The sequence below is a fragment of the Phaethon lepturus genome, unplaced genomic scaffold (genome assembly GCF_000687285.1).
Source record: "Phaethon lepturus isolate BGI_N335 unplaced genomic scaffold, ASM68728v1 scaffold12710, whole genome shotgun sequence".
Classification (NCBI taxonomy): Eukaryota; Metazoa; Chordata; class Aves; order Phaethontiformes; family Phaethontidae; genus Phaethon; species Phaethon lepturus.
Genome location: NW_010514085.1, coordinates 14,879 through 41,643, shown reverse-complemented (window position 1 = coordinate 41,643; position 26,765 = coordinate 14,879). Strand labels below are relative to the sequence as shown.

At 36.5% G+C, this 26,765-nt stretch overlaps 1 protein-coding gene across 1 annotated transcript in view; it reads right to left on the bottom strand.

The window, feature by feature from the left end:
• Window positions 1-1,749: 1,749 nt before the first annotated feature.
• PNPLA8 (patatin-like phospholipase domain containing 8) overlaps window positions 1,750-26,765 on the bottom strand; it is a gene marked incomplete at its 3' end in the record, with an annotated part of 39,207 nt that continues 14,191 nt past the window's right edge. Inside the window, exons 6-8 of the mRNA XM_010292000.1 lie at window positions 22,969-23,026; window positions 20,546-20,740; window positions 1,750-1,945 (exon numbers count right to left, since the gene is read on the bottom strand). Of these exons, the coding sequence (XP_010290302.1) occupies window positions 1,750-1,945; window positions 20,546-20,740; window positions 22,969-23,026 (449 nt within the window). The remainder of the gene's footprint in view (window positions 1,946-20,545; window positions 20,741-22,968; window positions 23,027-26,765) is intronic.

Below are 26,765 nucleotides of genomic sequence, written 5' to 3'. Positions count from 1 at the left end.
CTTGTATCACCACATCCAGTACTTCTTGCCTTATTTAGTATTCTCCTCTTTTTCCTTCATAACAGAAAGGAAATTTGCTCAAATCTACTTTCCCCTCTTTCCATTTCTTCTCCTTTGGTCACCACAATAAGCTTTCCTTTCCTCCTTTTCTGCAATCAAATTTCTTGCCTGATTTTTCTGCTGCAATGAAACATTTTCTTCCCTTGACAGTACCTCTCTCCTTCTCACAGTTCCCACTGCCTTTCCATGGTTGTGCAAAAAACAAAAATCTAGCTTTTTCTTATTAACGATAGTTGATGGGAGATCATGCAGCAAGGGATCTAGACCATAAGAGTATTTTTTGATCCCTAGCTTTTTACAGTATCAATTCCCCTTGTAAAAGGAAAAAACAAAAAGCATCTACATATCAGTATTTCCTCAGTTTATAAAAACAAAACAGATGGAAATTGCTAGTGATAGGGTTCCAGTGTACTCCCATCCTAGGAACAGAGTTTGGGAAAACAGGGAAAACACATGCGTGGCTCCTCCTGACAGCAATGGAAGCCATGATCATTGGCAGATACAGTCTAGTCCTTGGAAAACTGCATGTTAAAAATTTATATATAAAATAACAGAACTAGAATACTTTTTATGAAGCTGTTGAAAACCAATCAACGTTCTATACTAACTATGAGCATTTCTGTTTATGGAAAAAACAAACCAAATGTAAGAAAACATAATGTTTCTATTGAAATTAATTCCTGAGTATACCTTTATTCCAAAGCACAAGTAAAAATGTATCACATGGTATAAATCCTGTTGGATTATCGTTGGCATTCTGAGAAATTTCAAGGTATCTTTTATTTTTAGTATACCTATGTCATCAACCTCATTGTCCTGGTTTCAGCCAGGATAGAGTTAATTTTCTTCACAGAAGCTAGTGTAAGGCTGTGTTTTGGATTTGGGATGAGAAAATGTTGATAACATGCTGATGTTTTGAGTTGCTGCTAGGCAGCCAAGGCTTCTTGTGCTGGCCTGCTAGCAAGAAGGCTGGGGGTACATGGGAAGCTGGGAGGGGACACAGCCAGGACAGCTGACCCAGGATGGCCAAAGAGATATTCCATACCATATGATGTCATGCTTGATATATAAAGTTGGGACGAAGAAGGAGGAAGGGGTGGAGGGACGTTCTGAGTGATGGCACCTGTCTTCCCAAGAAACCATTTAGCATGATGGAGCCCTGCTTCCCTGGAGATGGCTGAACACCTGTCTGCCCATGGGGAGCAGTGAATGGATTCCTTGTTTTGCTTTGCTTTACCCATTAAACGGTCTTTATCTCAAACCATGAGTTTCTTCACTTCTACTCTTCCAATTCTCTCCCCCATCCCACCGTGAGGGGAGTGAGAGAGCAGCTGCGTGGTGCTTAGCTGCACGGCTGGGACTAAACCACGACACTCGTATTAACAGTTGAGAACTCATAAACTAAAAGAGCTTAGCAACGACATAGAGAAGATGAAGACTCGTGGAGATAAGGCTAAGAAACAAATTCATGTTATCATCTCCAGAAGACCTGTAGTACTGGTAGTAAACACCAATTATGCATAATGAGTTAGGGAGAGACATGTTTCAAGTAGATTCAATGAGGCAGGCAGAGAGGAGAAGGGGAAAGACAAAAGGTTGCAAATTGCGCTCTGAACTGAAACTGTAAGAAACATAAAAAACTGAAACCAGTCACAATACTTAAGTATCTTGGTATCTTAAGACACCAACCTTCTGTATCAGTTGCACTGCTGATAACATTTGTGAGTTTGGCTTTCAAACTGGTGTACGTTACATTCGTCTTTCCCTCGCTTTCATATCGACCAGTGCCCAGTGATATTAGACACTGCAATGGAACGCTTGGCCAAAGACACTTGCACTCATGAACTGCCAGTGCAGAAGGATTATTTAGAAGCAGACCTCCATCCTGTAAATTAAAAATAAATACAAATGTTAGTACTATACATAGTAAGTGGTTGTAAAAGAAACTGCAACTATAAACTAGCATAACACTAATACATAAAATCAATTAAATCAAACAAACATTAATTTTCTGTGCTACGCAGCAGCTGCACAGCCAGCCTTCCTGGGCTTATGGACACCATCAGAGCAGCTCCTGAGTCTGCAGTCAGTTCTGCTGTTTTCAGTACGGTATAGAAGAGGTAGGCCAAAACAGCAGCATTCATTGGCATATCTGAAGAAGTTATGACTTCATCTTCTGAAGACCTTTTAGGTAAGACAGATATGCTTACTGACAAATTTTTAAACAATCAAAAAGTCTGCATCCTAAAAATGTTTATTACTGGTATTATAAGGATATATTCTGTAAGAAAATCCAGTCACCACCTGCAGATTCAAAAAAAAAAAAATCACAATAGCTAAGCTTGGCCAAAGCTACTTTATAAACACAGTCATTACATATGACATTATAGTCTGGTTTTAAGACTTGAAAAATCACATAACTGTTTAGGTTGGAAGGGACCTACTGAGCTTTTCTGGTCCATCTCCCCTGCTCAAGCAGGGTCACCTACAGCACATTGCCCAGAGACATGTCCAGTAAGGTTTTAGAGTACCTCCACAAACGGAGACTGCAAAACCAATCTAGGCAACCTGCTCCAGCATTTGACCACACTCACAGTAAAAGCTTTTCTTGCGTTCAGATGGGATTTCATGTGTTTTAATTTGTGCCACTGTCTTTTGTCCTGCTAGTGGGCACTGCTGGGAAGAGTACTGCTCCCTCATCATCGTTCCTTCCCATCCTTTATTTGTACACAGTGACGAGATCCCCCCCAAGCCTTCTCTTCTCTAGGCTGAACAGTCCCAGCTCTCTCAGTCTCTCCTCATATGAAAGATGCTCCAGTCCCTTAATCATCTTTGTGGCCCTGTGCTGGACTCGTGCCAGTATGCTCATGTCTCTCTCTTACTGTGGAGCTGGACACAGTACTCCAGATGCGGCCCCAGAAGTACAGAGAGGAAGGATCACATCCCTTGACCTACTGGAAACAGTTTGTAATGCAGCCCAGAATGCTATTGGCCTTTTTTGCCACAAGGGTGCATTGCTGGCTCACGTTCAACTTGTTGTCTACCAGGACCCCAAGGTCCTTCTCTGCCAAGCTGCTTTACAACCAGTTAGTCCCCAGCGTGGGTTGGTGACTGGGGTTATTCCTCCCCAGAGGCATGACTCTGCCTTTCCCCCTGTTGAACTTCATATGAATTCTCCAGCCTGTTGAGGTCCTTGTGAGTGGTGGCCCAACCATCTGCTATACCAGCCATTCTTCCCAGGTTTGTACCACCTGTGAACTTCCTGCAGGTGTACTCCATCCCACCATCCAGGTCATTAATGAAGATGTTTAATAGTAGTGGCCCCAGTATTGACTCCTGCGGTACACCTCTAGCAACTTCCTTCCAACTGATCCCAAGCTTCCAGGCCTGGTCATTCAACTAGTTTGCAGTCCACCTCACTGTCTACTTATCTAACTCATACTCCGTCAGCTTGTCTATGATGTTATGGGAGAAAAGTGTTAAAGGCTTTACTAAAGTTGAGGTAAACAACATCCACTGCTTTCGACTTATCCACTAAGCTAGTCACCTCCTTGTAGAAAGCTACCAGGTTCCTCAATCATGAGTCTCCCTTTATAAATGCATGCTGACTACTCATGACCACCTTCTTCGTCCTTCATGACTTTGGAAATCCTTTCCAGAAGGATATCCTCCATCACCTCCTGAGGGATTGGGCTGAGGCCAACTAGCCTGTAGTTCCTCAGAGCTTTCTTCTCGTCCTTTCTGAAGACAGGAATGATATTTGCTCTCCCAACCTCTCCTAATCTCCATAATAATTTAAATATAATTAAGTCACCTTGCAATGGCATCAGCCAGCTCCATCAGCACTCACGGGTGCAACCCATCAGGTCCTATAAATTTATGCATGTCCAGTTTGTTTAACTGCTCCCTAGCCTGGTTCTCCTCCACCAAGTTAAGTCCTCCTGGCACCAGACTTTCTCTCTAGCTTCAGGTGCTTGGGATTCCTGAAAGCCTTTTTTACTGGTAAAGGCTGAGGCAAAGGCAGCATTAAGCATCTCAGCCTTTGCCCTGTCAATTGTCAAGCAGCTCCCCTGCCCCATTCAGCAGCAGGCCCATGTTTTCCCTAGTCTTCCTTTCACTGTTTATGTACTTATAGAATCCTTTGTTGTTGCCCTTAACATCCAACTCCAGGTTGGCTTTTGCTTTCCTAACCCCATCTCTGCAAGACTGGACAGGAGTTCTATACTCCTGGGTCACTCGCCCCTGCTTCCACCTTTTGTACACTTCCTTTTTATGTCTGAGTTCAGTTAGCACCTCCCTGCACATCCATGACTGCAACCTCTGCTTGATTTCCTACTGGTTGGGATGGTCCTTTCTTGAGCTTGGAGGAACTGATCACTGAGTATCAGCCAGCTCTCCCGGACCCCTCCTCTCTTCAAGGCCATAGCCCATGGGATTCTTCCAAGCAGAGCTCTGAAGTCTGCTCTCCTGAAATCCAGGGCTGTCGTCCTGCTTTTCTCCCTGCTCCCTTCTCTTAGGATCTTGAAATCCATCTCATAGCCACTGTAGCCAAGGCTTTCTTCAACTTTCATGTCCCTGACCATTCTTCATGAGCATCAGGTCCAGCAAAGCACCGTTCCTTGTTGGCTCCTCCAACAACTGTGCCAGGAAATGGTCATCAATGCACTTGAGAAGTCTCCTAGGTTGCTTGAGCTCTTCTGTATTGTCCTTTCATCAGGTATCAGGATGATCCAGGTCCCCCCTGAGGACCAGGCCCTGGGAATGTGAGGCTTCTTTAAGTTGTCTGAAAGTCAGAATTCAGCCCAAGACTAACAGGAACAAAGGTTACTCTTTTATAAATCGGGAAGTGAGGAAAGACATCTTTTGCTAGCAACATATCAAAAGCATAGGTGATGAGGCTGGGATAGAATACTTTAGGGCTAATTAGAATCAGTATGACTGACAATAAGTCTGAGAAGCATTACAACAATAAGATTTTGATCCAGCAAATCTCAAAAAAGTATGTTCAACACTTCTTGGAAGCAAAGTGACCTTCACTCCAACTAAGAAATAGATTACTTGGGACTTTGAATTTAACAGGACTTTCTATACTGGGAATGCTTTAAAAAAGCAGTTATAAAGGCAAAACTTAAGCTCAAAGCATCATCAATAGCAGAGATGAAGACCTTTATAGCCATTCAAAGTCTATACAAAGAAACTATGTAAAATATAAAAAAACCAGAATATTGACTATAATAAGCATTATGCAAAAGCTCCCTATATCCTAAACCTCCCTGAACTCCCTATATCCCATACCCGACCATCACATTACATGAACAGTAAAAAAAAAAGCACAACTCTACTCAGGAATAGCTTAGAATAAAAAATGTTTTGTTGGAGTTGATAAACATTTTACAGAAACTCCTTTTAACTACAGCTGTGCTAGATAAATAAAGTAAAAACAGGATTACTGAGCTGAGTTTTTGAGTTTGGTAGGTTTTTTTAATTAAGCTTTCATTTCAACCTACAAAAAGCTCTTTGAACTCCTTCTGGATACTGTCCGCTTTGCTCAAAACACTCAAAAGAATGGTCTCTTCAGTGCCTATTATCCTTTGCTTATGTTTAAATTAGCTTTTACACAGAAAACTAAATACAAGGATGTTTTTGTCCTTGATATAATTCCCCATGAATCTTAATCTCAAATCTTAAGAGTTATCTTTGTGGTGTTTACTTTTTTCTTTAAATACTAGATTAAAAACATGCTTACCAAATAATTTCCACTGATATTGTAAATATAGTTTAATTAAACATGATCGCTTCTCCATGAGAAAATTAATGTTATCAAAAGTTAGGGGGTATATAATACTAGAATACTACAATATTTTTGTAATACTGACAAATAAAAGATCAAAGGAAGGTAAAATACACATACCTACACACATCAAATATGTATTGTGATGATACCAACAGCTTTGTGCAATGATTTTCATATTTAAACATTATCCAATTTAGGTTTATTGAAATAACAGTAAATATCCATTCCTAATAATTTTCACTGTAGACACCTTTTACATAAATTCTGTCACTGATATAAATACATGTCATTTTTTGAAAGTCAGAAGTAGGACTCTAAGGAAGGCAACTGATTTTTTTTTTTTGTTACAATTATCAACTACTGAAGCAGTAAATAACACCATTAGTTAAATCAGACTATTAAGGACTCAATGAAGGAAATACTGCAATAATTTATTTACTTCTGCAGTTCCAGAAACCTTAGAGCTAGTTACATCAAAGACTGAAATTCTCGTGGAAAAATATTTAATGAGATTTAAAATTAGTTGAAAATATTTCATATATATGTGAATTCTAAGAAAACTGTAAACAAAGAATTTTCCAGTTCTAACATTAAAAAAAATAGAACTAACCTTTCTGATTCGGAATAATTCCTCTGTCTTCATAAAACTGGACAAAAAGTCCTTCCTGAGAAATATATTAAACTAGCAATACAGAAATATGAAAGCTAGATCTAAATTTTTAAAAAAGTAATTTTAAGAAACCATGACATATCCTTCTTCATGCTTGTCCTTGACACACTGGAATACAATTTAAAGTGATTCACTGTAGTTTTGTACATAAGATATACTAAGATCACAAGAATTTTCACTGATCCTTGCTCCCAATTCCTATATATTTAGTCTGTCGATTTGATTTGGAGAACTGCTAAATTTGGTGTCTCTCCCCCCCAATTCTGTTGAAGTTATTCTATGGTTATATAATATTATAAAATCAAATCTAAATAATGTATAACTTTCCAATTAAAATATTTTCACTTCAAGCACGCAGCTTTTAAAAGATGTTTATAAAAATGTATTAACCAAAATACAATAAACCCAAAAGACAGAATGATTGCCAGTAGTATGGAATATCTTGGCAACTAACACAATAGCTTCCTCTTCCCTACTAGTGTCTATGAACTTTCTTGCCAGTTTAAAATTTCACACAGCTAAACAGCTGGAAGTAAACAAAGCCAATTTATCTGATCTGTGGGTACAGAGATGCCTATTGGTCAAAATCTGAATTCTTGTTTGTCTCTATTTCCAGAAGGCAGTCATTAATTTTCTCAGTCCATTCAATTTCCAGTGTTCTGTTTTCTTGGTACAATCTCTTGCCTTTGATCCACCTCTCTCTCAGTCTCAAATTTAAGTTTTTTAGTTACTATGATGGTACAATTAGAATCCTCCCAGCCTGCTTCTACAGGAGGGAAGGATCACAAACCAAGAATAGTAATCCAGAAGCAAAACGTTTAACCCAAAACAATTAGATTTATTGATTTAGGCTATGGACTGAAAGACATTCATGGCTGGAGAACAAACAAAAGCAAACACTACAGTGAAATACTTTTTAGAAATACAGCAAAGTGGATAGTTTTTATGTGCTATGGGGAAAAAATATGATGATCACTGAAAAGATTAGGGAAACTAGGCATACTAGTGAAAAGCTGCACTGCATACTCCATGGAATGTGGGGAAGTTTCATGTCGACTTTCCATGAATAAAATTGTATTTACACAATAATGCATTTTAGAACAATTTTAAGTATAGTGATGAGCAAATGCCAACATTAGCAAGATGTGCAAAATGCATTGACAGAATGCAACCTTCAAAAGAGTATGAATATTGTTGCATTCTTTGTCCCCATTATCTATTTTACAGCATATATTTTCAGATATAATTTTCAATAATTTGTAATTGAAAAGCATGTATTTCATGGACCCATACTAGCATAGCACAATTCCGTTCTCCTAACGCCTTCATATAAACAAAATAATGCAAAAAAAGGATCTTCCTACCATATACAATGGTGTAAAAATCTTGTTGATATAAAGTGATACTTTAAATTATACTATAAGCTTCAGATGCAATTCAAATTCTACAGAGCAATGCTGACCTAATGCATGGCCCTAAACTTTTCAGTTCTTAATAAATTCATCAGTTCCTTTTTGGCAGACTGGAATGTCTTCAAATGTCCCTCCTTTCGTGTATATTATTAGATCTATTGCTATGGTATGTTACTGTCTGTGTGCACACAGAAAAAGAGAGACAATATGAAGAGTATATTAGGTAAACTATTAGATTATCAACATACACTTGGGCTAAAACCAAAACCATTAGGTCAAGTGAAGTGATTATCTGCTTTTATTCAGTACTCATGAGGTCAAACTGGGAATACTGTGTACAGTTTTGGACATCCAGTTACAAAGCACTGAAAAACTGGCATACATAAAATAAAGAAGCACTAAGATGGTTTGGGGGCTGAAGCACGTAATGTATGAGAAGAGGTGCAGGGAACTGGGTTTGCTCAATCCGGAAAAAACAGAAAGCTAAGGAGGAATCTAATCACAGTCTTCCACTACCTAAGGAGGGAGAAGACACAGCCAGACTCTTGCAAAAAGTGCATAATAAAAGACAGAAGCTGTGGAATCTTCATCCTTGGATATTTTCAAAACTCAAGTGGGCAAGGCCTTGAGCAATCTGACCTAACTTTGAGATTTAACCTGCTTTGAACAGGAGGCTGGACCAGATGACCTCCTGAGGCCCTGTCCTCCTCCAATTTTCCTAAGGTTCTACTCTATTTAAAGAAGTACTGTATGAATCACAGATGCATGTTATTTTAGATGTAGAATAAAATTACATTTTAAAAGCAATTCTTATTAGAAATTAAACTTTGTCAGTCCACTCTAAATCTTGTTTGCATTTTCCAGATGCAACTCATATCTTGGAATCTGTAACTGAAAGGGTAACTTCCAGGAACTCTTCAAGTGACTAAACTGCTGACCAACATCCACAAAAATGTGCAATTGTCCTGAGTTTTGACCCAGGAATCAGTGTTGGGCAAAAGGCCAGAGTAGACCCCTCATCCTCTCTGTTCTCCCATTCTTAGGTTGTCTGGCCTTCCCTACGTTTCACCATCTCTTCTCACTTAGCTAGTTCTTAACCCAGTTGCAAACTCTCTTTTTCACTTCCCAAACACACATGAGTCACCCCTTCCCTTTTGCATTCTTCTGTGCTGCTACGGTCAGTGCACTAGCAAGTACTACATGCTTCTTCATATTCTGTACTTTGCAAAACCACTCCACACTTGAGTCAACTTAATTTGCTGTCACTACATTAAGCACAAAGTGCCATAGTGGGAATGTTAATGCAAGTAAGTGCTGAAAAAGGGCTTGTAACTCTCCTCACATCATGTAGGTAAACAGTAGGAAAGAAGGCTTTTTTTTAATTTTCCTAATAAAAATAATGTAGGTAATCAAATAAATTCATCTTAAAATGGAGCTTAATACATAGAAACCCAAGCTTGTTAGTGATAGCAAAGCACTGGACTCAGGGACTGGGACATTACTTTCAGTCTTTCGCCAAAGGCTTTCCAGATGATAAACATTCAATTGTTATGTTTTGTTCAATATTTTACCAGCTAATCCGCCAGTGAACTCAATGGTGGGTTTTTTTTTTTCCATAGATTTTTAAAAAAATTTCCCCATGCAACTGTAACCATATTTTTAGGGCTTGTGGGTTGTTATCCAAAAGTCTGAAGCCACAGCTAATATTTTCTATACATTTTCTGATAGTTGCAAAGTAGTCAGGGAAGGCGCCCTCATGATTTGACTACCTGGTCATAAATTATTTAAAGCAGGAAAAATGCACCTTTTGTAGGCATATGCTCCAATGAAAACTCTCTGGTGAAGATACCCTGCTTGCCCAGTTCTAGGGATAAAGAAAGGGCTGATTAAACGTTATGAAATACATGGGGGCATATTCTACAATCAGAATGCTCCACACCCCTTGGGAACCTGGTAGCACAGAACCTTCTGAAAATCTTGTCCCATTTAAGTAATTACGGTGAATGTACATAAAGTCACCACTCACACATTTATGTCAAAACTTTAGAAACAAATATTTAAAATTAAGATGTTAAAAATAATTAAGTTGGTTTGAACCATACTTGACCGTGGGCAGTTGTTTCTAACAAGTTCAGAATACTGCATACATTCATAGGCTATCATTGCATTTTATCAGGCTCAAGTTGTGCCTTGTAATTTTTCTGTGCAAAATCCTGTGTGCTGCACAGTTTCACTTAAATGATGCTAAACTTTGTGAAGAAACTAATCTAGCACTGGATGAAGGATATATAACTTAAGAAAGCCAAGTCTGATATTTAGAAGCTGAGTTTGTTGGCTCCATAGTAACCATTTCACCTCACTGCCTATGCAGACATGCTTTGCATTTTAGTTCACTTTTACAGACTTGCTCTGTTTACTTTCATTGCTGTCTTTGTGAAAAAGCGGAGACAGAATTAGTACAAAGCTATCACAGGCTAGGACAAGACAGGGTAAGATTGTGAATGGATTTTTGCAAAGTATTTTTCAAACATCAAGATAATAAAGATGCAGATTAAGGATAGGGCTTATTGCTTCAAATGGGGAATTTGAAGAGTTGCTGCACTATTACAAGGGGTTACTTGTTAGAAAAATTAAAATAACTACTCTAAAAATCATTTATTCTAGTTTCCGTAAGTCAAAGGGGTACACCTTGCTGAATCATTCTGTAAAATCATCTTAATACATTTACTAAGTGTCCTGGTTTCGGCTGGGATGGAGTTCTTTGCTCTTCCTGACAATAAGTAGCAGCAAATGTCCTCAGAGTAGAAGACAGGAATGTGAAACAGGAGAGTTATTTTACTACCTGTAAGATCTACTCATACAGATAACGTCAAGATTCACATCCTGACCTAGTCTCCTCATTGCACTGGGCACCCAGTGCCATTATGAGAATGTCAGTATATTCACTACACTATACAGCTTTAAGGCTTGTTCAGTCAAATATCACTGGGCTACCAAATTACAGTTTTTAATATATGCTTTGTGAAAAAGGATTATTCGTTCAGATTAATTAAAAAATACATTCAGATTTAACTGTGCAGTAAACTAGCCCCATTAGTGTTCAGCACAAATATACTCTTCTCAATACAAAGGTTACATGATCACCTTCTTCTGCTAAATATATACAAAAATGTTTGAAATAGTGCATTGATTATGGCTCTCCTCTTGTGAGTAATCAGTCAGTCTGGTCACAGAAAACAACCAGCTGCTCTGAAGACATTACTGAATTCATGTTTTTATGTCAGATGTGGAAGATGTACTCTTACGCTGTACTGATGAAGATTTCGTAAATATTAGTGGACATCATGAAAGAAAATTCTTGGGCAATAAAATGTATTGTCATTAAAAGCACAAGCTGTGCATTGCAGATTTAACTACATGAATTCTGCAATGAACAACAGGACACGTCATCAAAATAGTAGTTTAAATGTGGTTCCCAAATGATGAATTGCCTGTAATATTACAGGCAAGAATCACAGTGTGCAACCTAAGAGAAAAAACTGACCTGTGGTTGTATCTATACTGACCCCAAACAAAGGCCCAAGCTCAGGTTCTCCATGTGATCTTTGTGAAGCACACACAAGGTTCAAGAGTACACCAAAAAAACCCCTAACAAACAAACAAAACAAACCAAAAAACCCCATGGATCTGAATAAAATCATTCTGGATTCAGATGACACTAGAGGCTGAAATCTAAAAGGTTTTTCCTTTCTGACAACATTGAAATTCGGAAGCGTATAAAAACTCCATTGGTTACAACTAGATATATCAGGCTAAAGAGAAAGCTCTAGTAGTTACACAGAAGAATAACACTATTATAAAACCTCCACAAGTGAGCAAGAAATCCCAGATCCAAAGATATCCTAATCCTTGTGAAAGAGGATCATGTTAGCTTTTCAAAATTTCAAAATTCTTTAAATTTATTTCCCAAGCTAACAATGTAAATATTCTTAAGACTCAACACATTTTTACATCGATAACCTGATTAATGTTATTAGTATTACTTATTGATACTAGTTTTGCTAACTAATTGGTCTATGCTTTTAGCTGTCATTTTACTAAGGAATAGTAAATACAGAGCACTATCACTAAGGAATAGTAAAGTGACAGGAAATTCAAAATGCTTTGAGAAGAATACAGAAGAGTATGAAGACTAATAGTGACTCATATTACTGGATATATAATTAATAAACGCTACTCAAAACCTGCTGGTCATTCATCTGTTTAAAACCATACAATAATCAGAATGTTTTAAGATAACTCTACAGACAACTGCTAAAGCTGAATATATTACAGACTCCACAAATTTTTTTCTCTTTCATATTGTAATTTCAAACTGAAATTGGAAAACTGAAATTGGATTTCCCACAAAACCCCTTTTTAATAAAACTATGTAAGCTATTTAAATTTCTTTAATACAATTTTATTCTTTGACTCAAAAAAAAAAAAGATTTCTCAACCAAAAAAATTTTTCATTTAATTGCAACTGAAACAAATCAGGTTCATAACTAAAGGATTTCATCTGAAAATGGGTAAAATTTAAGAAAGTGAACTAATTATTGGAGATAATTGATATGAAGGGTTCAGGATTTGGATATGAACTACCTAGTATTTGTATCCATGGGGGTACATGGATAGTGGAGGGGGTAAGGGAGAAAGAACTGAAGAAAAAGTGCTGCATTTTCAGGAGTCCTCTAAATTAAGAAGTACATGCCTACAAGGCAAAACACAAGATGGGATTATCAAAGGCAGATAAAAATTGAAACAGAAATTTTTAGATGAAAATTGATTTATAAACCATCTTATATACTAGAGCACTGGAAGTGATGAAAGAGACTACACTGGAGAAAGAACTGGCTGATCAGCTGGGACAATAGTCTGTACCGAATGGGGAACTCTTTGGCTGGGAGTGTTTTCTATGAGTTACTCAAGAGCTGGTTTGGGGCTCATGCTCTTTACTATTATTTTTTCAAAACCATGCAACTGATAATGAAATATGTTACTATAAAGTTAGAGGCTTTGCAAATACAAAAGATTTCGCTAATACAAATCGCAAAATCTTACTGTAAATACAGAACGACTCTAAGGTCTAAGGAAGCCCAAAGGACACAACATATAGCCAAAGCGCTCATAAACACAAAGCTATGCTCTTCAGAACTACGTTGGAATCAGACCAACCATGAGAAAGATCCAAGTACAGCACTGTCACAGAATGATTTAACCACCTACATATGAAGTGGCTGTTGGAAAGGCAACTGTTAATTCTAAGTTGTACCTTCCTCTGAAAGGGGACATACATGACACAGTTAAGACATCATCTAGAATACAGTGTTCCAGCCTGATCAAATTAACTCCTCTGAATTTTGCTTCTAATTTAGAAATGCTAATTTTGAATCTGGTGTATCATTCAACTTTGCACAGTATGTCTTGGGTCATGCCAAAACACACTGAATAGTCCAGTTTCAAGAAAGATTACTCAAACTGCAGCAGGTGCAATGAAGGACCATTAGGATGATCACAAGAACACAGAGCCTATTTTGCAAAATTGAGACAGACTGGCATATTTAGACTAACAAAACAAAAAAAGGGTATGAGTGCTTTCTATATACACGTCAGAAGGGTAAATACTACAAGAAGAAAAGTTAATTAAACTAGAGAACATTACTGGCACAAGGACAATTTGTATCTATTAGCTGTGAATAGACTTAAGAGTGAAAATCAGAAATTTTCTAGCCAAGAGAAAAATGAAGAAATATCTTTGTATAGTAACCTTCTACAAGGGTAGCAACAGCAAAGACAGCCTTACATGTTTATGAACTATGTCTATGATGCAGTTGGCAACCATGATAGAAGACTGAATTCGACCTGAGGGAAACTGTTCTGTTCTATACTCCCTTATCTTTTCTTCCTTAAGCTGAAATAATTCTAAATTCTGTAGCCAAAAAACTAAAATATATCTGCTACTGAAAAACAGCAGTCTAAATATACTCCCTAAATATACTATATACTCTAAATATACTAAGTTACTTCCAGTAAAAGAAACATTGCAAGGTAAAGAATCTTTGAAGAGACTGCAAACTGATTTAGGATTTGCAAAATTAACACTATAGATTAATCTTTATATTGGAAAGAGAGCTCAGTACAGGAAATGAGGCTTAGACTTTGTGCCCTATTTGAGTAATGGGAATGCAGTGGGTATTGAACTAACTGATTTTATGCACATTTTGTCTACATGGTGAAAATTATTCCTATCACAGTACTAAGACCTGTATCCATGACAAGAAGAGAGCAGTTTCCTAAACTACAACGCAGAAGGCAAATTAGAGGCTGGATGGTAGCTGACAAAGCATGAATTGATTGTTTGCATTAAGCACCATACCACTACGTATCATAAACTAGCTTTCCTTAAGGGAAGATGTTAACAATATATCAATAGCCCCACTACACTCCTAGGCTTTTACTCACAATTAATATCACAAGGCTATTTCATATGGAAATATGGCCCCATTCAAGTCAGTATTAAACAGATATACAACCCGGAAAAATAAAAATTACAAGTTATCAGGAATTGACTGTAAATTGCTCTTTTTGATTTAAGAAATGGTGGCCGGTAATGTCAGAACGTGAGAGCAGCAACCTAGATTGTTATTGACTGAATTGACTCAGTTCTTGATTTTTCACTGTACCAGACTCCTCTGATTTTTACAAGATTTGGTTTATAGCAAATATTAGCTGGTAAATAGTGTCGCTAAAGATATATGGGTTCAGAAGTCTAAGCAAAAAAATAGTTCAATATAATACAGCTCATTTGAGACTGAGGATTGTTTTCTTTTTTTAATAAACACTCTGAAAATAACATTAGCAAAGCATCACTCTGAATCATTGGAGATAAAAATTACAATGTATTCAAGTTAAATGCCTAAACAAAACATACTCTCTGTTTTACTTCACTAAACAAATCTTCCAATAAAACTTCACTTAGCAAGTCCCTGCAGGGAATCTTGCAAGCAGTCTGCTCTGCAAACTACTACGGGTCCAGTAACCACAGCTATTTCACAAAGGCTGGTAAACTGCATCACACACATCCATCTTCAGAGCCGCTAACCAAACCTCTAGAATCCATAAGAGAAAAAGAAATGCACATATCCATGTAGCTAACACATTCCAGTAAATTCCCTCTTCCTTAAACAGCAGGCAACATTGCCTCCAAGGATGCAGGAAAATGTGTATGGCAACACGTAGACAGAGAAACAAAGAAATACTTGTTTCTATCATTGTGAGAACAAGATACACCTACTAAACCACAGCCTGTATAAGCTCTGCTGCATGCTCATCACCGTGGCATATCCTAAGAATGAGAAGAACTTCAATGTGACCTATATTCTATGTCTTCTTAGAGCCTGGGAAGCACCCTTGAATCTAATTTTAAAAGCTACCGTGTAAAACCAATTAGGGTAGGATCCACTAAGCGAATCACTTTTGAAGGCCTCTCCTGTAACAAGCTACAAAGATGAAATGCCTTTACAGATTTATTGGCTAATAAAAGAAAGAGAAAAGTTTGAAAAATATAAAGAAACTGTATATTATCTTTTTTTAATGAAGGCAAGACTTGAAATTTTAGTTACATCATATTATTGTACTATATGTATTTTTTATTTCTCAGTTGTATTCTCACCACATTTCCTGTTACATCTTCATCTTAATGGTCTTTTCCAACCTTAATGATTCTGTGATTATTAAAACTCCACTAACAGATTAGCTGCCAATTTAAGTACTTCAGTATCTGATCTTGCTCAAAGAAAATATGGTTATTTGAACACTACTATAAGTCAACAACAGCATTTCAATAAATGGAATTGTAATACAGCAATGAATTCATGGGAAGCCATGAAGAAAAAGGTGATCAAGTCCTTTGTATTAAACTGATAATACTTTATTTTGAGAAAAATCTGTGGCTTTGTTAAACTCACCACCACCACCCACACATACACACACAACCCCTGCTGCCCTTTTAATTAATCCTGTGGGACAAATTTAGCTTTTACTGTAAAACCTAGTAAATGAAGTGTGCATAATGATTTTGTTAAATCTTAAAATTGCTCTTTTAATTAATTGGCAATTTCCTCAGCATACTGTATTGTCTACTGAAGTGAACTGAGTACCCCGAATGCTTTTCAGACTACAAAAAAAAAAAAAAAAGGAAATACGACTACATAAAACAAGTAACACCGCTCCATGGGAAGTAGAAAAAAAAAAACAAAAACATTGGTTGTAACAGGACTGGGGAGAGGTTAAGAGACACTCAGTGCTTCATAAACAGTTTTTAATATTAAAAAAGCTGACACGTGTGGCAATACAGCCTCTATATTGTAACATCATGACTTGGTCTCTCTTGCCTTGCACAGTTCCTGAAGAAGCATGTTACAGGGATTAAATCCCTTTGAATGTTAGTGTGTTCCTCTTTTGAACCACAAAGAATATTAATCCTCCTTCCCTCATCTACCAACAGCTGCACTGCTTTTTCTTACTTGACAGAGTGCAACCAGATAGCATGGCATGACCGACCTGAATGCAAACATTGCTATTGGTTTTTTAACTTCTTACTTTTTGTGGAAATTTAACAAACTTGGCATCAGCTTATCTGCAGCACAAGTAAGAGTTAAGTATTCAGGCACCTAGAAATCTTTCTAAACAATTTCATCAGAATAATTTTTAAAATAATTTATTATTTTTATTAATAAACACACTTTACAATCCCCTCGAACATTTACAGTGACAGGAAGTCAGACTGGAACATTCCCAGAGAAAGGGCATGGATATGTGTACACAAATACACACGCATCTATAAATACGTATCTTACGGAAAAGTGAGTGTTAAAGCAAACAGCTACAGTTCAGTTCAGGTGTGATTCCACCATATGCGTCTACAGTCATACATAAAATCTTCATGAATTAATCTCAACCGTAGGCATAACTCTCATTCAACTACTTCATACAGTTTGTGAAAGAAAGCTAGGTAACGCAAGACAAGAATATGCAGGCTGACCATAAAACAAATCCACTAAATTTTCATTGTCAAAATAAGCATTGTCACACATTTGCTGTGTCCTAAGTCAGATCAACTGCCAGAGTGCTTTTCATTCAAATTTAAAAATAAAACTGACTGATAAACCAATACAAAACCTAGTTTCTATATATAATCCTTTAGAGTCCCAAACTTCAAAGCCAGGAAACAAATCCCATTATATTTACTATTCTGAATTTTCACACATATTTTACAATCATCTTCACATTTTGGTCATCTCTATTCTTTGAATTATTTAGAAATATCAACACTACAGAAGCAGATTATATATAAATTAATAAGAAACTTGCATGTTTTATGTTCAGAAAAGAGACTATGTTGATTAATTAATGGAAGTTTCCAAGCCATTAAGAAAATCCTCAAAAGGCCATAATCTTTATTGAAGCCTTTGGCATAAATTATTATTTACAATTAACGCATATCGTGCTGATGCTCTTCACAAAAATCGTGGTACTATTAAGAATGTCTAACAATGTTATGCTTCATTTATTTCTATAGTTCAAAAGCAGTCCAACATGTCAGTGTACAGGCTTAAAGCAACAAAACAGAGAAGAGCATGTATTTCCATATAAACTACAAATGTCAGTATCATAAATGACCTGGCTGAGGAATTTAACATGACAATAGCAGTGCACTTTTAGAATGAAGTCACTTAAAAATTTACTGTCTCATATTTATAGTATGAGTTATAACTAAGGACTAAGAGTAGTTAACATACTTTAAAAATAGTAAAAAACCTATTTTATACAGGAATATGACTGCATTTAGGGTTCTATTTATTTTAAAATTTATTTAGGCATATATATTCTTTTCAATTCATCTTGGATACTTTAATAGAGATAAAACTCTTGATTACCTTGCATTTTCCACTGAGGTACTATTACACCCAAGAATGCAAGGTTAACAGTCTGCTACATGCATGGAGGCTCCTACCCCAGGGTTAAACCAAGGTAATTCCAGGTAGCTTGAATGTGCAGTGGTGGATTTATAATCTGAGACAGAAATCTGCGTGAAGACAGCTATATAGTATTTGCCATGCAGGACCTTGCTAGCCAGCTGCACATAAAAAAAAACCAAGCACACCTCACACAAAATAGATAGTTATAGAAACAGAGGTGTGGTAAGAAAAGTGTAATCTGGGGAAAGAAAAGCATGAAGACATGAAAGAGGACAACCCTTTGGATTCTAAAAGAACTTAAGAATGTTTAAGTATCATGCCTGGGCAGAACAGAGATTTTCAGATGATACGGAAGTTTAAGTCAGAAAATTTAGCATCTAGTTTTACTACAATAAACAGTTATAATACTGAAAACATATTTAGTTCTTTATGGCTTACAAAGGTGAACCACATCCTAAGTCCTTGCTTTCTTGTAATTAAAATACATCAAATAGAAAAGAATGGTGCGCTTCTGAAAGAGTTTTTTTTAAAGAGTGTTGGTAAGACCATATGGAAGGGCTTTGTCCAAAGAGCCTAGAGTAAGGAAAATGAACTAGACTTTATTCTAGCTCTGTGTGTCTCAGAATACTGGATCTATTCTCTATTAACACTGATCATACCTTCTCTAGTCTGGTAAATTGGACTTAAAAGTGAATATAGATGAAATTAATATCCACCTTACTGCATTTCATACAAGTCTGGCAATTCAGAAACAATGTTAAGACAAATAATTGTCTAAGCACCATGTGGAAGTTAAAAATCATGTTGATTATTTAGCTATTCTTCATACAGAAGCACAGATAGACTTTGATGTACTCTCAATTCAAGGAAAGAGGGGGTGGAAAGGTGAGAAGAGGAAGAAAAGTGCTTCACATAGCTTAACACTGACCCATTCAAGCAGTTAAGGAGCAGCTTGGAACAGCTCCAAAGGCTAAAGCAGCTCACTTTCCAGTTTTGCTTGGCCAGATGGAAGATGACCACGTTTCAGGATTTCAAGCAGCGCTTAGGCTTGGAATATCTGATGTGTTACTCCATTTTTAGGTTTAAAAAAAAAAACCCAAAACTTACTTGCTTATTTCAGGTAGTATTTGATTAAAACGTTTTGGGGATAACAAGATGTACCGCAGTGGGGAGGCTGGGAGGGAAGGAAGGGGAAAAAAAACCAGACCCTAAACAAAAGGGGAATCAGAATAAAATAGAACTCTCAGATCTGGTGGATGTAGCAGCACCATCCTACCCTCCATGGAAAACCTTCTCCTTTGTCCTCCAACTTACGTAGAGCTTTTACATAGCTGAATATAATTATTCCATCTCCTTATAAATGTTAACTCAAAATATGGAAGTATACTGTTGGGTTTTTTTCCCACATTAAACTCTAGCTGTTTCTCTGTATCAATGCTTTTGTTTATTATCTCTTAATCTAATTAATTTTTCACTATTTCATCTTATACTCCTTATTTATGTTATTTTTTTTAAACTTCAGTATTACTTATGCACACTACAAAGCTACTAAGATTACACAACCTTTTAATGGACACTATGAGAAATTCTGTATGCGATCCAGGTATATCTTATTACTCAAAATACGCTATTATTGCTTTCTAGTAGCTAAGGCTAATGCCATTATATGAATTAATATGACGGAAATGTAATGGATGCTTTAAGTTTAAAGTGATAGAATCCTATGCTGTCTTTTTTGAAGGTCGCAGGTTCAGTCATTCTTTGTAGTCCTTTCTGCCACAGATCCGCAACAGATCTTTTCTAAAAATAAATACTAACAAGTTTTAAAGTAATATGTACTGTAAACAGGATTATTTTAAAACTCAGAGAAGTGCAGAACAATAAAGAGGTATTGGAGGACAAGAACACAATGGTTAAAAAACTACTAAAGAAATTAATTTGCCTTGCTCTTTACTAATCAGCGCCACCAACAGAAGCTATAACACAACAAAATAGTATACACTGTTGCTAGGAGACATTGCTTTATCCTCAAGGGAATTTTTTTTGCAGTAGTCCTCCCAGTTTAATCTTGGTGCCACGGCATCTCTTATTCTTTTTATTAGCTCAAAACCAAGGTAAAGCTTAGTAAGCTATCAAGGGAAAGAATTAAATGCAGACTGCAAACTGAAATCATACACTAATAAAAGGAACACTGAAACGCATAACTTGATTTTTTCACACTTAACAGTATTGTTAGATTTTTAAGTCATACCATCTGTTTAGTGAAATAATGCTCAATGAAATACCAGTTGTAAGCAGGAAGTCACACGCAATTTACAACTCGTATAATGTTTCCTTCCAGGCGGAGAAGAAAGGAACAGCAGAAGAGCTTAAGTTCGTATTGAGAAGACTTAAGATTTTTAAGTTTATACCATTTCTACTTCTGTAAGGGCTATACAAGCTAAAAATTTCCGTTCTTACCCCTACCCATTCTAGATTGCTTTCTGCTACCAAATTGTTCGCTTAGTTCTGATTCAAAAGTACAGAAAACTTTTTTCTCCGGTATAATATTGAAAAATATTTACTAAAGGAGAAGATTTCAACTTACCTGATGAAGATCGTTGCCCAAAACATATTCCTGAAAGTAACCCGGTGCAGCAGATGATGCTCTAATGGCCTGCCACAGTTTATACTGACAGCCTCCAATATAATGAGACTTAACACCAGGAAAGTGGTTGTAATTTCTAAAAACAAATGCTTTCAGTGGTGTTCCTCTGTTTACAATAGTGCTTACTGCAGCTACCTAGTGAGTCAGGAGGAACAAAAATAGTTTAATAATAATAATACAACTTCCCACAATATGAAATTCAATCTACACATTAAAAGCATCTCTGGAATCCTACTTGGTTCATTATTCATTTACTTTTTTAATAATACCTATCTAAATTTTAAAAGGTGAAAGAAAAAAACCCCAGAATGAAAAAAGAAATTCCCTAAAGAAAACACTATTTTTAACCCGAAATTAATTGTTTCCACTGGCTATTCTGCTTCTACCAATATCTACCCACTGATATTTAAACAAAAAGCTGGTGTAATCTATGATTTTAAAATGTTTTGCCTTTATGAATAGTACTTCATCCTCAAAAGCCTGTAACCAGCACTGCAACGATGTCATTAAGCAGTCATGCTAGAATCGTAAACCAAATTTTTTCTCCAAAAAATGATTACTTAATATTGCAACCTGAGTTAAAGGATTGCAGGAAGAATCTCTCCAACAGAAAAAAAACCCAAAACAACACAACAGAAAAATCAAACAAATCTTTCAAGGTTTTTTGTAAGGACACTGAAATGTCATTAATACAGTCACGTATGTAAATTTAAGTGAAAAGCCAAATGCTACTTCCATAAAACAAAACATATGACTGCAAAAAAGAAAAAAAAAAAAAATCACATCTTACAGCTATAATCACACAAGGTAAGAGTACCTATAGTTATGGGTAAGTGTTAGAATGTGCAAGACCTTTTAGTGATGATGCACCCAGCCTGGCTGGCACTGTTCAGAACAATAATCTTTAGCAGGCAAGTGGGTGTTCAATGTTGTTTACTATTTTACCGGGTAGAGTATTTTTGTGAAACATTACTCAACAGCACTAGTAGCTGATGCTGTGATATCATTGTATTCGTTGCTATTTTTCAGCTACATAAGTTAGATCATTTAATTCACACTAAGTCTATCCTTATAAAAAAGAAAACAAGAAAAGCGTTAACTTCTATATGACAATGCAGAAGCAAAACGCATGCATGATTCATACTCCATCATTTGATAGAGGAAAAGTTTCTTGTTTTTGTAAAAGGGAAGTTTTGGTTCTAAGCACTACTAGAAGCAGTAAGAAAAAAATTTGGAAAAATTAATAGAAAACCTATCAAACTGATGCTTGAATTTATTTTTGGTAATACCCACTTACACTTACACTTCATGATGCAGTCTAAATTGTAAAGTGCTGAGCATCTTCTGGAAAAATCCATCTCGCCCTGAATTTAACAGCAGCAGAGCACACAACTGTGTTGTATTTTGATTTTGCTGTGCCTTGTAAAGAGTGCCACCACTGCCAGCACTACAAAGCTATTACTGGGAATAGCTAGTTTCAACTCTATTTATATTCACATTTTGTTACTGAAGAACATGGAAGGAAGTCAAAGATCCTGGTTCAAAGATAACTTTCAAGTCAACGTAGGATAGCTTCTCTCTCAGAAAGCAACATACCACTCCAGCCTTTTCATGTCCTTGTTTTAGACATGAACTAGGAACGCAGTCAGTCAAGCACATGTTTCTATGTTTAGAAAAATGTGAGTATCTTCCATTTAACAGTAAAGCATTAAATATAGTGCTATGACACCAAAACACCTGTTAATTACAGATTGTTCTGAAATATGTGTTGTTATATTGCTCTTCTTTCTTCACACCCTATCCTTCACCAAAAATAGAATACCTGTGCTTTCTCAGCTATCATTCTGATGCTGCTGCTGTATATAACACCCCTCCAATCAACTGGTGCCCTTTAGATCATATAGGAAGAGTAGAGATCTCGCGGCCTATGAATGCGACTGTAGAAAATCTGATAATCCAGATAAAGTGAGGAGAAACCCTGTTCTCTCACTACACGGTAACACAGATCACAGCTGACATGACAGGATATCCCAATATGAGAATTCTCTTCTATGAAAAAAAAAAAACCTCTCCACAACTTCAAGAAGCTGACCTAGTGTTTCTCTGCTTATAAGCCTTTTAACATCTCTGAAATATATTCTAACTTAAAGCATTTAATAAAAATATGAGAAATTGCTGCAGAGATTTAAGAATCTAATGAACTTTTATCCTTTAAAAGCATGGGTTATCTCATAGGGCAGCTTGCAGAGCGTATCAACGCTCATGCTGTTTACCCAATATTCTTCTCAGGACAGTAATCTTACTCAGAACTCCTAAAAGTATTTGTGGAATACGCAGTATTTACCTTAGAAAACTGTACTTACCTTAGGACATTTGGAATTTCTTGCAGTTTCAATCATGAGATTTGAGCCCATTTTTTCTCTACAAAATAAGTGTAAAAAATTGAAAATGCTCCATCAGTTTAGCATGAACAAAAGACATACATTTCAATCATCCTTACTTTTGAGAACTTCGCATTTAAAAGAAGCAATGCTTGGATTTCTAAAGTGAAATCGGATTTCTACAGTTGACTTCAATGGACCAATATTTCAAACCTTCTAGGTTGTTGGAAATAAGTCTGAAGAGTGACCGAGATCTTGATTCAGTTATTCACTTCACTACATACTTAACATAAATCATTAGGGTTACTCAACTACTTTATGAGAGGAAAACAAAGTACTTTGCTACATTTAAGAACCCAAAAATCAACATCTTTATTAAGTGGTTTTATAGTAATGAAAATTACTCTCCTGAACTGTTACAAAAATAAAAGCTAAGGAAAGAAAGACGCCATTCTACGTGATTTAGAAGAAAGTTAAAACATCCACATGTAATATTCTGTAACACTAATTCGGTAGGCAATTAACATCCATTTTTCAGGTGGATTTTTTTCATTTACATTTTACATTTTTGTAAATCTGACAGTGAAATCACACGAATGATCATCATTGTAATTTATAATCGCATCAGCATTAGGGTCAGTATTCTAATTGCTAATTAGAAGGTACCCCTCCTGCATAGTGCAGGAGATTGGAGGATGTCAGCATACTAGCCAATAATCTCATATCAGCATCTATTTCAACTTCCATTTGCTTACAGTAAAGGTATAAAACTCTACAGAGTGGGTGTTCATTTATAACAATTCCAAACAGGCTTTCACTTGAATCACCAAATTTTCTTACTCCCTTTGAACACAGCCCACACAAACACTGGTGGTGCATCTACCTTATTCTGCAAAGATGGTTTTCAGTATTGCCACACATTAAGTAAGGTGATTCCATGCATTGTTGTTAAGAGGTCATCCATCTATAGCTCGCACTACTGTGACAGCAGGTAGTAGCGCTTCCGCTGCTAAAACAATACCTTTATCAATCTAGTCAGGTCAGAAGATAAAAGAAGCTTTAAATGCCACAGTGGCAGCTGTCTTCAATGTAGACAGCAAACTGTATTCGGAGGTAGAACAATTTACTAATTCGCTAGCGGATATCTGTGCTTGAAGCATGGCTATGTACTTGTCCTTGAGAGGGAGGAAGGGGCACAGCTTCTAGTCCTATCATTGAAGACTGTTGCTGACAAAATCCTTACATCAATAGTGCTGTTTTATTTTTTCCAATAAATGCATTAATTCCAGTCTCACAGTCACCAACCAGAAGGGGAAGGGTGCCATCTGCACTCACTAACTGATTACAAAAGACAACAATGGCACACAGAACCATGAAGTAAGAATATTCAGAAATAAAAGAAGAGACTGATGGAGGTGAGATATGAAAGACATTTACTGATTTACATCACTGTCATCTACTTCTTCCTACATATCCGTATTAGATTTTTTTTCCCCAAACCCTGAATGCAAAGATTAAAGAACTGCATCAGCAATATCCACTGCTGTCATGGTTTCAGCTGGGATAGAGTTAATTTTCTTCATAGAAGCTAGCATGAGGCTGTGTTTTGGACTTGGTATGAAAATAATGTTGATAAGATACTGATGTTTTTACTTCTTGCTAAGCAGTCAAGGACTGTCCAGCTTCTCGTGCTGGCCTGCCTGCAAGAAGTTTAGGGGTGCACGGGAAGCGCTGAGGGGGGACACAGCCAGGGCAGCTGACCCAGGCTGACCAAAGGGATATTCCATCATTTGACGTCATGCTCTGTATGTAGGGCTGGGGTGAAGAAGGAGGAACGGGGGGACATTCGGAGTGATGGCATCTGTCTTCTCAAGAAACCATTATGCGTGATGAAAGAATTCCTTGTTTTGCTTTGCTCGTGTGCATGGCTTTTGCTTTAGCTATCAAACTGTCTTTATCTCAACTCATGAATTTTCTCACTTTTACCCTTCCAATTCTCTCTCCCATTCCACTGGGGGGGAGGGGGGAGGAGTGAGCGAGCGGCTGGGTGGTGCTTGGCTGCCGGCTGGGTTAAACCACAACAACTGCTTAGTTAAAGGAACTGTCAAACTGAATAATTATTTTCTCACATCTTATTTCTTATGAAGGCCAGGAACTGATGCTTCAGAATAGGTATAAGAAATCTCTTGAAGTACTATGCAACTTTAGACATTAAGGTCTGAGGATAAAAGTTTAGTATCACCTCCAAACTTACTGTAGTTTTGTTGCTAGCATTAATACTGTAATTGAATATTATGCAAGTGTCTCTGTCAAGCCTCACTGTTATTTTCTTTACCAAAGTCACAACACAATTCCATAGTTAATTCACATACTGTATTAAAAGAGAAAGCCTCATGATTTTAATTTTATTGAATAGTCCTTTGTTCTTGAAGAAATGATGAGAACAGTAATTCTCAGGATATCTTACTATCTCAAATTACTACTTCAACTTCTTTGCTTTTTTTATTAAGGATAAAGAGTCCTAATCCCTTTGAGTGAGTGGTTTTTAGGTCACTGGCTACTTTTTACCAATCTTGCAACAGAAACATTCTCTAAAATGGGGTAACTGGGACTGTAAACAGTATTTTAAATGAAACTGTATTATGAATTAATACAACAGCATTATAATATCTTCTGTATTTTCAATCCCAACTGTCACACACTGAACCCTCTTGTTTGAATACAAGCATACAGATGTTTCATTAAACTTTCCATGATAGCACACAAATCACTTTTGATACTAAAATTAACTTAAATGCTGTAAGCATTTTACATTTTTCCACTCATGGGTTATTATTTCACACATAATTTCATTTGCCATCCTATTTTTCCATTTAACTGCTTTGTTTGTATCTGTGACCTATGTCCTCTAGACATGACCTACAGAAACAGTAAGTCTCCTTTATAAAGGAGACTCTTTCATTGCTTCGAGTCACTAATATTGCAACACTTATTTCAATAATGCTATGAAGAACATACTGCCAATCATATGCTTAAAGAAACATTCTAATGGACTACAGCCAGGATGTAATCAAACAGTCTGGAGAAAGAATTCAATTTGAAAGGCAAAATTTTAACTTCTAACAACAATAAAGTACCAGGAAACTAAGACATCTTTACCAAACCTACAAAAAAGATTTTACTGCACATTCCATAAGGATACAGAACATCTTGCTGCAACTTAAAATCTGTTAAGTATGCCTGGAGTGATTAACTGGTTCGGAAAGTGTTGCCCACCTAGTCACTGGAGAGCAGTCTCAATTTATACTTCTAGTTGTGTAACAAATACTGGTTTGAAGTATTATTACTTGTAATTCCCCTAACACACACATCATCCATTTTCTTACCAACAGAGGACGTGTTACTTTTACCCTGCCCTCTATACAGTGCTTGATTGCTGATGAAGATTACAAATTGCCAGTATGAAATTTTAGTTAGCTTGTGAAAACCCCTAGCTGCTCACCAAATTTCTCCAGTAGTTGTGCAAGACAGTTTGAAAGAAGAAAATTGTGTCTGTAAACAACAGTCAAAAGAAAACAGAAAACTTGGAACTATAAGCCAGGTTGTTCTTGCAAATACAATTCAATATAGCATTACATAGACTGATGCATGATGAGTATAATTTTCTGCACAAAGTAATAAAAGTAACTGATTAAAACGAGTCTTCAAATTGCAACTCAAGGAATACATAAGAAGACTTAAAATTTTAACCTATATGTAAGACAAAAATCAATTCCCTA